The sequence below is a fragment of the Onychomys torridus genome, chromosome 15 (assembly GCF_903995425.1).
Source record: "Onychomys torridus chromosome 15, mOncTor1.1, whole genome shotgun sequence".
Taxonomy (NCBI): Eukaryota; Metazoa; Chordata; class Mammalia; order Rodentia; family Cricetidae; genus Onychomys; species Onychomys torridus.
This window is the reverse complement of record NC_050457.1, coordinates 42,630,426-42,645,399: the sequence shown is the minus strand read 5'-3', so window position 1 is coordinate 42,645,399 and position 14,974 is coordinate 42,630,426. Positions and strand designations below refer to the sequence as shown.

The 14,974-nt window shown below is 40.7% G+C and overlaps 1 protein-coding gene across 5 annotated transcripts in view; it reads left to right on the top strand.

Annotated features, from left to right (window-relative positions):
* Nnt (nicotinamide nucleotide transhydrogenase) overlaps positions 1–14,974 on the top strand; it is a 93,426-nt gene that overhangs the window by 12,868 nt on the left and 65,584 nt on the right. For all 5 annotated transcript variants that reach the window (XM_036207437.1, XM_036207439.1, XM_036207436.1 and 2 more), the window contains exons 4-6: positions 1,188–1,405; positions 6,605–6,692; positions 10,643–10,731. In XM_036207437.1, coding sequence (XP_036063330.1) covers positions 1,188–1,405; positions 6,605–6,692; positions 10,643–10,731 — 395 coding nt within the window. The remainder of the gene's footprint in view (positions 1–1,187; positions 1,406–6,604; positions 6,693–10,642; positions 10,732–14,974) is intronic.

Here is a 14,974-nt window from a genome sequence, read left to right as displayed (position 1 = left end):
AAGGGCCAGTAGAGTCAACTCAGAGCAATCCTCTAACTTTTCTTACTCTCTGAAATGGATTTTTATGGAAAAAACAAAAACAAAAAAAACCAAGTCTTGTAAAAAAAGGTGGTTTTGTGTGTGCACACGTGCATGTGAATGTTCCTGGTTTCACACATGCCGGGTAGGTACTCTACCGAATCACGTCTCTAGCCCAAAGAGTCTTAAAAGTTCTCAGCCTAGATTCATGTGAATCACCAGCTCAACACTTGGCATAGGAATAGTAGGCAAAGGTGTCTTAGGTAAATTAAGATGAAACACCATGATAGGAAGTGATGGAACCAGTGTTTTTGTTTGTATTTAAAATGTAAATCATACAGGCTATGTGTTGTATGTTTATTTCACACAAAACGAGTATAGTGAAACTTATATATATGTATTATATATATATTATATATAGTATACTATATCTATATATATATATTGATAAGCAATGTATTGTTGTCAATATAATAATATATTGAAGCTAGAGTAAGCTTAATTAAGTAGAGACACTGATTTGAATTGTGTTCATATACAGGAATGAAATTTAAAGTGATGTAAATCTATACCATGGAGTCTTTAGTCGACAGTATTCTTAGTGTCTCACTACCCCCATGTATTTATATTTGCCAAAATCAGTAAGGATTGAGTCTTTCCTTCCTTTTTTTTTGAGACAATGATGTTTCACTATGTCGCCCTTGCTGGCTTCTAACTAGATTTGTAGAATAGGCCAGGCGGCTCCCCGACTCACAGAGATCTGCTGGCCTCTGCAGTGCTGGGATTAAATAGGCAGCCTACCGCTCACAGTTCTAGGATTGAGTCTTCCAACATAAAACAAATTTTTTTTTCTTTCTTTCCCCCTAATATCTCTTAATTTTTAACAGAGTAGTGAGTTTGGGGAGCCCAGGTCCACGGTAAAATCTTTATACTGTTTCCGTGTTCTACAGTCATCATGCCTGATCTGGTGCTGTGTGCTCCCAGAGCGTGAGCTTTTTACACCAGAACCGTTCACGTAGACGTCTGCATGTGGTTAAGTACAGGCAGACATTTATTGATGGAAGATTTACCTCAGAAGTATTATTTAAACCATAAGTTGTCCTGTTTACACTTGAAAGACACGATGAAGGTACTGATAGATTTCATCTGTGGTTTGACTTTCCTTTCAGGTGAGAGCGCCCATGGTTAATCCAGCGTTAGGCGCTCACGAGGCTGACTTTTTAAAGCCATCGGGAACTCTCATTAGCTTCATTTACCCCGCCCAAAATCCAGACTTGCTAAATAAGCTTTCTGAAAGAAAGACTACAGTCCTGGCAATGGACCAGGTTCCAAGAGTCACAATTGCTCAGGGGTATGATGCTCTCAGCTCCATGGCCAACATTGCTGGGTAGGTATAGTCTTTCTCCTTTCAGTTGGGTTGGGGATGGGGTAGGGAGTGGGGGGGCATTCATGTTGCAGGTCTTCTAGAATTTTACCTTGTCACAATTGTTGGTGACTGAGTTTTTTACACTTAAATTAGCTTTTATGATTCATTTTTTTCCCACAATAACCACAGTAATATATGTTATATGTTTTATCTTTGTTGTGAGAAGCAAATATTTACACCTACCAAAGGAAGTAGCTGACAGAGTGTTTGCACGAGGAAGCTGTATTTTTATGTTGTGTATATATGCATTAGATTGAAACAGTTGTTTTTATAGATCACGAGTACTTGGATACTGGAAATTTTCTGTGTTTTAATGTAATACAGGTTGAGGACCCCTGAAAATTTGGGACCAGCTAAAGCCTAGGCATTTATAATTAAGAGTAAGCCTCGGTGTGTGATTTATTTGGGAGACTGGTGATGGACTCCCAAAAGAGCAAAAATAAACAACAAGGAGGTATATAGAAGTGTCCTGTTTGTGACTGAGTTTTTACATTAACTGCTGTCTACTATATCAAGAAACTTTTCTGATATGGCCTGAGAGCGGCACCAATCTAGGGGTATATAAATAGAGGGCAGTTTGGTATTCTGTCCATTTAGCACAATAATAGCAGTAGGTTCACCCCTGGGATGGGGTGATATATATGTATATCTATATCATATATATGCTTCTAAAAGTAATAGATTTCCATATGGGCTTTCCCAAACATCCTTAGCAATTAAAACATTGTTGGAGGCATCACCATTCTTGGTTTCAAATTATACTACAGGTTCACAGTAAAACAACATGGTATTGGTACAAAAATAGGCATTATCGGTCAATAGAGTAGACTCAAGAGCCCAGATTCCATATACCTACAGTCAACTGGTTTTTTCACAAAGATGAGAAATGATATAGCATCTTTTACAAACAACCAACCAACCCCAAAAAACAACCCTGGATATCTACTGGTAAAAGAAACTCGATCCTCACCTCTCACCCTGAACTCAAATCATTCCCAAGTGGACGAAAGACCTCACTGTTAGATCTAAATCTCCAAGACATCCAAGAGGGCGTCCACTCAGGCTCTAGGCTCAGTGAGGACTCTCCGAATAGGACCTCAGTCATTCAGGAAATAGGACCCACAATCCACAAGTGGGGCTTCATGAGATGAAAAGGCTTCTGTATGGCAATGGAAACCGTCAATCAAAGGAAGAGGCAGACCACAGAATGGGAAAGATTCCAAGTGTCTTCTGTGGAATGTTACGTAGAAAAGCATTCTAAGATCTGCTCCGCTTGCCTGTAATCATGCCTGTTAGGTTGTGAGGGACAGAAATGACCACTGACTTCCTGCAAGGATTGGAACAATCTGCAGATAGGGTAATGCTTACAAAAATAGTGTCTCAAAGAAATTAATTTCTTTAAATTAAAATTGAATTAAAATTTAAGCTAATGTGAGGTGTTAATGAAAGTATTAAAAGGGGGCCGGGTGGGGTGGCACACGCCTTTAATCCCAGCACTTGGGAGGCAGAGCCAGGTGGATGTCTGTGAGTTCAAGGCCAGCCTGGGCTACAGAGTGAGTTCCAGGAAAGGTGCAAAACTACACACGGAAACCCTGTCTTGAAAAACCAAAAAATAAAAAAGTATTAAAAGGGAAAACAGTGCATGTAAAATAAACCAGTATGAATCAAGTCTTTCACAGAATCTCGCATGAACTGGAAGGTTCTTAGGTCTTCATTTTTTAAGTCCATCATTCTGTGTGTGTATATGAGTAAAAACGGGCATGCGTATATGGTGGTCAGAGGTCAGCTTCCAGGAGTAGGTTTTTCTGCCTTATTGAGGAAGGATGTTGTTTGTATTAAGCTATGTACTCCAGGCTTGCTGGCTTGTATCATCATCTTCCAGGTGATTCTCCTCTCTTCGGCTCCCATCCTACTGGAGCCGTGTCAGGATTACAGATGTGTGCCACCCCTCAGCTTTTAAAAGGTGGGTTCCTGGGATCAAACTCAGTCAGTCAGGCTCTCATGGCAAGCGCTTCTTACCTTCTGAGTCATTTCACAAGTGTGTAGCGTTTATCAAATACTCTGCAGAATCTACTTAGTGTTTCAGCTGTTCATCCCGTTCATATGGTCTACCATATATTAAAGTTAAAACAAGTTAATACATTTTGCGGGGCTGCGGCGGTAGCTCAATCAATAAAGTGCTTGGTGCACAAGCCTGAAGGACCTGAGTTCGATCCCCAATACCCGTGTAAAAGGCCAGGTGAGGTGGCACAGGCTTGGACTTCCAGTGCTGGCCAGATGGATCCCTAGGACTCACTAGGCAGCCTAGTTTAATTATCAAGCTCAAGGTCCCAGTGAGAGACCCTGTCTTTTTTTTTTTTTTTTTTTGAGATAGTTTCTCTGTGTAGCCAGTGTGCTGGGACTAAAGGCATGCACTACCACAGTGAGACTGTCTTTAAAGAAAAAAAAAGGTTCAAGGCTCCCGAGGATCAACACATGAGGCTGGCTTCTGATCTCCACAAGTTTTATACCCAGACACGTGTACCACCAACACGAACACATACACAAGCACCTACACAAATAATACATCAATAGAAATACGTTTTTGTTGTCCTTAACCTAAGGTAGCAAATGGTTTATTGAAAAACATTGTTTGTGGAATAACCACTCTGCCAGGGGGCCAAAAGGAATTGTTGCCATAGTTAGTGGTTGGAAGAGGGATTGTTATGCAATTTTACCCTGCAGAGTTTTAAGGGTGCTGTTGATTCCGACATGTCAGGTGCAGGTAGGTGGGAAAATATCAAGATCAGCTGGAACAGTGTTTTTAGGCTGCAGAATCTCTTGAGCAAATGAGACGTTAGGAGACAACGGAATAGGTCCAGTGAATGCCGAGGACTGCGGCTTGACTTTGGAGGGCCACAGCGTGTAGAAACACCTACTTTCTATTTTGAAAATATTTTTTTTTCTGTTTTAGTATGCTTAAGTTACCGTAATAGCCGCGATGATAACACGTTGTTTTATTAAGTAAAAGTAAACTATGAGGGAGAGGTTTTGCTGCAAGCCCGCAGGTGAGTCTTCGTATTAAATAGTTGTGTTTAATTAAATAAAGATAACATGGAGATGAGATGAGTGTAGTGTGCCCCAAACATCCTATTAAGAAAAGGTGGGGCTCTCTGTTAGTTTTTGTTGGGTAATTTGTTGCTGTAGCTACATCATAGTTACTGAGTGTTGTCACGTGACCAGAGTCACACTGAGTATTTCACCTGCATTAACGTATTTAGTCCTCACAACGACTCTCAAGAGATTGGTGACCTTTTTGACTCTATGGTATAGATGTATTGTATATATAGGAAATATATTGTATAAATATATATTTATAATAAAGTATATTATACTGTATATATTTATATAAATATTAATATCATATATTTATACTATAGACAACACATATATTGTATATATTTCCTACATATGCAGTCTTATTGTAGATATAGGAAAGTAAGGATTGACTTTGTGCAAGGTCTCAAATCTGATCAATTGGTCTGTCTCAGGAGCCCACGCTTTTACCCACTAGAGAGCAAGGGTAGTGCTTTTTCCTCTCTGAGAATGAAATCTTAGTGTATACACTTGTCACAGCTAATCTAAACCTGTCATTAGTGTCATGTAGGTACCACAGAGTCATTAAAGAAAATTTGGATGACAGAGTAAAGTAAAAAGGGGGGTTTGAACACGAGGAGCCTCTATGCCTGAGGAAAAGCGCTCTTGGCACATTCTGTGTCTTTGCTTGTTTCTATCTCTGCAAGTCTGCGTATTTGTTAAGAAGGGGCTTGGATGAGAGTCTGCCTCCACAGGCGTGTTCAGTTCAGACTTCTCTCGTTCTGCTCCTGACTAGCTGGCTACCCATGGGCAGGTGTTTTCACCTTGTGTCCATGTTTGTGAAGTAAATGTAGTAATGGAACGTTTCAGAGGCTGGTTGTGAAGGTTGGAGGTGTAGCTGGGGTTTTTAATTAATTAATTAATTAATTAATTAATTAATTAATTAATTCATACTCTTTGTTCTTTTGGGGACCTGCCACGCTGGTTGTGAAGGTTGGAGGTGTAGCTGGGGTTTTTTATTTATTTATTTATTTATTTATTTATTTATTTATTTATTTATTTATTCATACTCTTTGTTCTTTTGGGGACCTGCCACCCAGCTCCTAAGTAGATACACAGAGACTCATTCTTACTTTTGAATGCCTGGCCTTATTGCTTGGCTTTTAAAAACTTATCCCGTCTACCTTTTGCCTCTGGGCTTTTTCCTTCCTCTATTCTCTATTCCCTTGTCGTCTTCTTCTTCCGCGGCTGGTTGTGTAGCGGGTGGCTGGCCCCTAGCATCCAGCCCTCCTCCTTTTCTCGCTCCCTTCTTCACCCTTCTATTTACTCTCTGCCTGACAGCCTCGCCTGTCCTCTCACTAGACCAACTAGGTGTTTTATTTTTATCTATTTATCTGTCTATCTAGATATTTATTTATCTATTTTTTTTTGAGACAGGGTTTCTCTATGTAGCTTTGGTGCCTGTCCTGGACTAGCTCTGTAGCCCAGGCTGGCCTCGAACTCACAGAGATCCACCTGCCTCTACCTCCCTAGTGCTGGGATTACAGATGTGTGCCACCACCGCCCGGGCTCAATCAGATGTTTGTTTGTTTGTTTTAAAGATTTCTTTATTTATTATGTATACAGTGTTCTGTTTGCATGTATCCCTGCAGGCCAGAAGAGGGCGCCAGATCTCATTACAGATGGTTGTGAGCCACCATATGGGTGCTGGGAATTGAACTCGGGTCCATCTGGAAGAACAGCCAGTGTCCTTAACCTTTGAGCCATCTCTCCAGCCCTCAATCAGATGTTTTAAACAGGCAAAGTAGTACCGCTTTTTACAGAGTTAAACAAATGCAACATAAAAGAATTCAACACATCTTTGCATCATTAAACACATATTCCATAGCATTAAACACATGTAACACATCTTGAACTAATATTCTGCAATGGGTTGGAGGGGTAAGACTGTAAACAAGCCTTAGAAACAATCTTGCCGTAGAGTACCATACAAACGTCGTTTCTGCAGCTATGTTGCTGGCAGGTTATAATCATATACGGACCCTTTGCCTTTTATTTTATGGAGCTGTCTGTTTATTTTTTCAGTTACAAGGCTGTGGTTTTAGCAGCGAATCATTTTGGAAGGTTTTTTACCGGTCAGATCACAGCCGCTGGAAAAGTTCCCCCAGCTAAGGTACGTACAACTTCTGGTGTTGATTCACGGGACCAACTGAAAACGTCCTAAAATACAGCTGTTTCTAACGTGTCACTGATGCTTCTGTAGTACTTAGAGATCTGAAGTAAAGCCTTAGTGCTGAACCTTTAATATTGCTTGAAAGAGGAACTTTTGGCTTTTCTGCTTGTTTGGTTGTTTTTTAGAAGATCTAGTCTTTTTTCTTTTTCAGTTCTTGACTTGTTTCAGTTCTTAAATGGATTTTGGCTAGGTTGATCTGTGGGTCAATTTGCTATTGCTTTTTAAAAAGCTTCAGGATATTATTCGGTAAATCTGTGATTCTTGATGACTGCAGCATCATAGTTTGTAGAAAACACTTTGGTTTCTTCACGCTTGTTAGTTTGCAGGGAAGGGTGTCAAGAGGACAGGGCATAATGGGAGGTGGTATAATCCGAGCACAGCGGAAGGATGCTGCTTCCTGAATCCAGGTTGAGAACACAGAGAGAAAGGGCTGGAGGGATGGCTTGGCGGTTGGGAGCACTGGCTGCTCTTCTCGAGGTCCTGAGTTCGATTCCCAGTAACCACATGGTGGCTCCCAACCATCTGTGGTGATATCTGGTGCCCTCTTCTGGCCTGCAGGTGTACATGCAGACAGAATGCTGTATACATAATAAATAATCTTTTTTTTTTTTTGGTTGTTTGAGACAGGGTTTCTCTGTAGCTATGGAGGCTGTCCTGGAACTTGCTTTGTAGACCAGACCAGGCTGGCCTCGAACTCACAGAGGTCCACCTGTGTCTACCTCCCAAGTGCTGGGATTACAGGTGTTCGTGCGCCACCATCGCCCGGCAATAAATAAATCTTGAGAGAAAAAGAGAGAGAGAGAGAGAGAGAGAGAGAGAGAGAGAGAGAGAGAGAGAGAGAGAGAGAGGAAAAAGGAGAAGGAGAAGGAGAAGAGGAGGAAGAGGAAGAAGGAGGAGGAAGAAGGAGGAGGAGAAGAAGAGAGAGAAGAGAGAGAGATAGATAGAGAGATATTAATGACAAGCAGTGAGGATGAGAGGGCACAAGCCCAGGAGATTACATTGTGACCCTTTAATAGAGTCCACTAAATATAAACCCTGAGTTGAGGCATAAGAAGATGACTTAGAAATGCTGTCATCCATCTGGCTGCTTTCTGTCCTTCAAGCTTGTTTTACAAACTCAGAACTGTTTTACTAATACATCTATGAAGGAAAAACAAAAACAAAAACAAGCAGCCTTGAGAAAAGACCATGGAAAGAAAAGCAAGTCCTTTAAAGACAGGCCAGGATGTTTAGCAAGAATGCGTACGTTAACGCCATAGATGTATGGTACCCGAGACACTAAACTTCCTATATCTGCAATATGAAACTTCATCTTATTGCATAAGATCATGGGGAAATGTCTGGCATTCAAACTGGCTGGAAACTCGCTGCTGTTCTTAAGCTGGCTGAATGCACTGATGTGCAAGCCAACACCTTGGTTCTGGTTAGGATCTTTGTAGAAAAGTGTGGAAGTTTAGAGGAAACCTGTAATATGAGATTAAAAAGCGAAATAAAAACCAAGAGGCCTAACGGGATACTCAGTGAGTTGTTAAAAGGTGGAAGGGTGACTATGTCTACTAGTTTTTAAATTCAGTAGCCCGGGGTAAAGGCTTCTGCCTGCAAGCCTGATAACCTGAGTTCAATTCCTGGGACCCACTGGTAGAAGGGAAAACGAACAACTATGAGTTGTTCTCTGACCTCCACGTGTGTACCCTGTGTGGCACGTTTTCTCCTCCCCTACCCCTTGCACACAAGTAAATAAAATGTCCTTAAGAAATAAATTCAGCGTAAGTAACTTTGTGATTTTCTAAAGTTGGAGAGTTAGATCCCGTGAGGCTTATCATGTGGAATATTTTTAAGTTATTTTAAAACGTAGAGTTGTTTTAACTTGTCTAGAACGAACTAGCATCACTTTAACACATATGATGTGTTGGGTACTCAGTTTAGGCATGAGGGACAAGCCTGAACAAGATAAATACCAACCCTTCTGCACAAAAATTCCATTCCAGTGCGGATCACGAAGAGGATGGGAAAACCCAGATTCATATACGATATAAATGTTGTTATAAAAAATGAGCCAGATGACAGGATGATGCGTAATGAGAATGCGCTAACTCCCTAAGCTAGGGGATAGGAAGGCCTCTCCTGCCACCTGAAACTAGGGACTTAAGATGCTGTCCCAAGGGAACATGGTATATCAGACACCAAAAAGGAAGAGGGTTTGGTGTGCTCTAGGAAAAGAAGGCTATTGGCTTTGGAGAGCGATTCAAAATGATGTGGAAAACAAAGGTCTCTGAGTGATGCAGGGCCACCCCTACAGGTTATGTTATTACAAGTCAGACAGACGTGCTTCCCTGTGCCTGGCTTTTTACGTGGGAGCTGGGGATCTGAACTCACGTCCTTGTGTTCACACTTTACGCACTGAGCGGTCTTCCTAGCCTAACTATTAGTTATCTTGCTGTACGATAGATCTCTGTTTCCCCCCCTCCTAACTGTAATCGTGCCCTTTTTCATTCTTTTCTTCGTGTTTTTGAGAGACTGTCTTGCTCTGTAGTTCAGGTTGGCCTTCAGCTCCTTATCCTCCTTGCTTTAGATTAGAGTGATTTCGTGCATCGGTGCTATTTCCCGACAGGAGAATTGGCCTAGTCCTGTATGTTTTTTAGACTTGCTTGTTACTATTATTTTCTTTTTAGCGTTATTGGAACTTTCATGTAGAACAGGGTTGGTGCTTTGGAGTTTAGACTCTGATGTTTGTTTGCCAAGGTCCCTCTCTGACCCAATTTCTGTGGACTTTCTCCTCTTCTGAACAAACCACCATCATCAACATCCACTGGCATGGTTTCTGAGGTACTGCCTAGGGGGGTCACTGGAGCACACAGTTTTGACAGCATAGACTTCTTACAAAAGCAGAAGGAGCTGTGGCCTGATGGATGGGTGAGAATTTACACACTTCCCTGTTCCTGTAGGTGACATTTGTTTGTTCCTATAGGAACAAGGAGTTGCCTCCATGTAGCTGTTTATGGGATGCAGAACAAGCCTTGTTTTCTCAGGAAATCCCATTCAAGGCTAGAAGCAACACTGCTTTCATTGTGTTTCTGAGAGGGGCTGATTCTTCTGTGGTTAGGGAGAGTCACTTGTTCTGTATCAGATTTCAGATATGGATCATTCAAGATGGCCCCCGGTTCTATTTGGTTACCAGCTCTTCAGCAGCATTTGAGCTCAAAATAGCAGTTGGCATGGATGTTTTGTCAAAGTTGTGCCCATCTTTGACACTTTTTTTTCCCCAGTGTTTTATGACCCAGGAAAGCCTTGGCTTTGGAGAGGGAGAGGCAGTTGGAGTACCATCCTGGCATTTTGGTGGTCGTTTATGTCCAATGAGAATGAACTTGTTAGTCTTTAACACGTGTGGCATCAATTGTGCCTGCATGGCCTCTGCTCTGGGATGCTGACTGCCAGGGAAAGCTGTTGGCCACTGGCAGAGGCTGTTTCTTTGATCAGTTTTGAAAAGACTGGTGATTCAGCTGAAGGCTGGACCCTTTGCTCCATCCACGTGGCAACCCACACCACCAATCACACCATTGATTGAGTGCTAACTTATGTCCCAGGCACCAGGAGTTGCCAGCCGGTGATCTTGTGCCATCGTCTGGTAACAAGCTTGAAAACATTCCATGCTGGGCATTGGTGGCTCATGCCTTTAGTCCCAGCACCAAGGAGGCAGAGGCAGGTGGATCTTTGTGAGTTTGAGGCCAGTCTGGTCTACAAAGCAAGTTCCAGGACAGCTAGGACTATGCAGAGAAACTCTGTCTTGAAACAAAACAAACAAAAAACCAAAACAAGCAAACAACAACAATAACAACAAACCCAACCCAACCCAACCCAACCCAACCAACATCCCTTGTTCTCTTCCTCAGATCCTGATAGTTGGTGGTGGTGTTGCTGGACTGGCTTCTGCAGGTGCAGCCAAGTCGATGGGTGCAGTCGTGCGCGGATTTGATACACGGTGAACACTTACCTAGTAATTAATGTTTAACTGAAAACACCTGTTCAAAGGTGGCCTAGTTCATTAGCGCTAACAATAGCTCACTGAAGCTTTTCTGTTCGGTCTTTCCAATTAAATTTTTTTCTTTTTCTTTTCTTTTCTTTTTTTTTTTTTTTTTAACTTTTTAAGAGTTGAGTCAATGAAAAATTATTTACTGGAAAAAAAATTGGGCATGCTTAGCTTCAGTATAGAAGAAATACTAAAGCAATGGGAAATTAATGGGCCACAGTTCTTTGTGTACATTGGCAATGGGGCCACAGTTGCCTCTGGTGAGCTTGTAGCATGTTGCTTTACTTTGTGTCCTTTTTATCTTTAGAATGCTTTTGGGTGCTAGGCAAGGCCTGAACACAGCTAATGGTTTCATTGGGAGGAGATTATGCCTAGCACTGACTGGTTGGAAGTAGAACTGACTGGTAACAATCTCCAAATACTTCTTTATTTGGTGAGACTGGGTATTATTGTCCCCAGTCCTCATACATGCTGGGTAAGTGCTCTATCACTGAGCTATAGACCGGGCCTTCAAATCACTTCTTACCTAGGAATAACAACACAGGAACTGTAATTGTAGTGTTTATGCCAAGGCATCTGCTTTGGGTATACAGAGAGAGCTGACTCTTTTTCTCTGAAGATCATGGAACATGTAGGAGAAACTACTTCTCTGTGTACACTGTATTTCTCTGAGACAGTCATAAAACATTTTCCTAGGTTGCTTGCAAAGAGAGGTTTCATTGAAATTCTTCATTGCTGAAGATGTCAGATACCAGCATTTATTAAATGCTTACCAAGTTTAAAAACCATTTTGTCATTCCATTTTTTTTGGGGAGCATTTCAAAATACATAGGTATTTATCATCAACGAGGGTACTGGAGTAATAACGCTACTGCCAATCTTATTTATTTATTCTTCAGTGCCTGAGATCTATTCTAGAGCCTTGTATATGCCCAGCACATGCTCTGCCCACTGAATGATGTCCTTCCACTGCCAATCACAAATATAGAAAACAAAATCAAAGTTGGAAAGACTATAACTTTTTAAACGTTCATAGAAGATGATCAGCAGTCCTTTCCTGACCCTAATTAAAGAAATAAGATGCTTAGAAAATCCAGTTCATCTCAATGAGAAAATGAGGCATTTCCAGAGTAGCCATGACTTCAGCTAAGGAGATGTCATGGGACCAGAAGTGACATTGCTTTTATCCTTTCATTTTTAAGGTTTGCTGATGATTGGATTTCCCCAAAAACTTCAAAGTCTTTGGAAAGTAGATTGTTCATGTTTTTGATATAATGGATAATGATATTCAAGTAGCAATAGGTATATTTGGATGTAGAAATGATTTGAAACTTGCTGGGTTAGCTACTGAGCATTTAATGTACTGATGACAACGTTCAAATTGTGAACTGAATAGGCAGCTAGAGTACTGTTGCTGTTTAAGTCTATTTGTGATGGTTGTAATGAGGGTGACCCCCTGGGCTCGCATGTTTGAATGCTTCATTCCCCAGTTGGTGAAAATGTTTGGGAAGGATTAGGACGTGTGGCCTTGTTGGAGGAGGTGTGTTCTTTGGGCATGTTTTGAGGTTTTTAAAGCCCACACTGTTCCCAGTTAACGTTCTCTTTGCCCCATGCTTGTGGATTGAGATGTGAGCTCTCAGCTACTGCTCCAGCATCATGCCTGCCTGCTGCCTGCTGCCTGCTGCCATGCTCCCCACCATGGCGGTCATGGACTCTAACCTGCTGCAACTGTGAGCTCCAGATTAAATGCTTTCTTTTATAAGTTGCCTTGGTCAGAGTGTCTTACCTCAGCAATGGGAAAGTAACTAAGATTCTACTTTTATTTGTCATGTATTTACTTAATATAAAATTCACCATAATGTAATGAATCACATTGTAATGTAATAAAAGCATCATGCAGCTAGATTAATGTAGGTACCCAGGCGATCACTCGCCCAGTCTCAAACTCCGTCCATCTCATTGAATTTCTATAGAGTTAAAATGGTCATTCTGATTTACAGTTTTATTATCAATTACATTTTTTTTGTGCATCATAAAAAAACATGACTGAGTTAAGCCTAGAGAAACAATTCACTTTATGTCCTTTTTCATGACTCATGTGTCTTTTGCCTGTATCCCATCTTTCCTCATCATTAACATTACCCATTCTTGTTGTCCTTTCTAAATGTTATTCTGTACACACATGTACATTTGTCTGCATATATATTCATATTCATGTACACCTTATAGGCTAGGGTCAGAATGTGAGGGAGAACACAAGGTTATTATTATTTTCTTTCTGTGGTTGAGTGTCCTTCCTTAATATTGTATATCTCAAGTCCATCCATTTTTCCTGCAGATTTTATGACTTCATTTTTTAAATTGAGAATGATTTTTTTCATACAATATATTCAGATTGTGGTTTCCCTCCTTCATCTCTTTTCAGATTCTTCCCACCTCCCCATCCTTCCAACTTCATGCCCTCTCTCTCCTTCTCTCTCTCTCTCTCTCTCTTTCTCTCTCTCTCTCTCTAACAAATAGGCAAATCAAAATGACAAACCGACAAGAATAAAACAAAATGAACAACTCCCCGATACAAAAGAAAATAATAAAAAAAGGAAACAAATAACATGAGAAATACACACACACACACACACACACACACACACAAACCATAAAAACACAAGATCAGAAACCATAATACACAAGCAAAAGGCTAGTAAGGTAGAACATGCCCAAACAAAGCAACCTGAGCCAAAACACCTCAAAAATACCTTTGAGGTCACTATGTTTTGGCATCTGCGGCTGGGCATGCACCCTTAAGTGTGGTTTGTATGCCCACTGAGGCTTCACTGTGAGAGTTTGTTAGAGATCGCTTCTTGGTTGGGGATGGGGGCTCTTGTCTACTTCTCCATCTTAGTGCTGGGATGCTGTCTGGGTTGGAACTGCTGCAGGGCCCTGGGCATGCTGCCACAGTCTCTGCGAGTTGATTGTGCCTCAGCCCTGTTACATATGTGTACCACTAGTTCTAATGTAGTAGGTGTTTTTCTGTTGCTGTGCTAAAACACCATGACCAAAGCAACTTATAAAAGGAAGAGTTTATTTGGGCTGATGGTTCCATAGGAATAAGAGCCCTTTAAGACAGAGTAGTTGCGTGGTGGCTGGAGCAGGAAACTGAGCTGTGGGGAACATTCTCCCTCAAATTATATAACATATTTTAATAACTATATTTGTAATTTCAAGCACCTCTAGTGATTACTGTTATTAAGGAAGTGTGAGAGTTATTGTAGTGGCAGAGATATTAGTGATTTCTCCCACTGAAATCTTTACTGGCTTTCATTTTCCAGCCAGAATATAGTGATTGTGTGGCATTTATTTATTTTGAATTGAATATATTTTGCATAATTTAAATACGTTGGCTCTTCACATTTTATCATTTATTCATTTACAGTTTTCTTTTGAGACACCATCTTATATGGTTTAGACTTTCTTTGAAGCCCTGGTCATCCTTCTGCCTCCTCCTTCCAATTCTGGAATTACAGGCATGCACCACCACATCTGTTTGCTTTTCAAGACCAGTTTATAAATTTATGAGGACTGAGGCCTCCCAAATCACTTTAAGTTATAAAGTATTTCTAATAAAAGTCATTTATGTGGGAAAATCCCACAATGAGAAGAAACTCAGGACATTTGTAAATGAAAAACCTCAACTTGTGTGATCTGAGTGATATCAAATCTCAGTGTATATCAAATATCATATCAGTATCAATATTGGGACCAAAAGGACTTATAACTGATATTGGCCATAGTGACATTCTTCTTTTAGTTTAAATAGGAATTGGGATTTTTCTTTTTTCTCCTAAGAAAAAGTATGTAAGAACTGCCTATGTCTAAAAAGTCACTGAAACAGTCAAGCTAGAGATAGCAAAATAAACTTTTGACTTTGAATGCGTAGGGTTTACTTAAAGCAGTGGTTTTCAACCTGTGGGTCATGCATGGCCCCCTTGGCAAACCTCTGTTTCCCAAAATATTTACATTACGATTCATAACAATAGAAAAATTAAAGTTATGAAGTAGCAATGAAATAATTTTATGGTTGTAGGTCACCACATGAGGAACTGTATTAGAGGGTTGCAGCGTTAGGAAGGTTGAGAACCAATGACTTAAAGTGTATGTATAAAGAGGATTTTGATGGATACATCAGGGGTCTAATTAA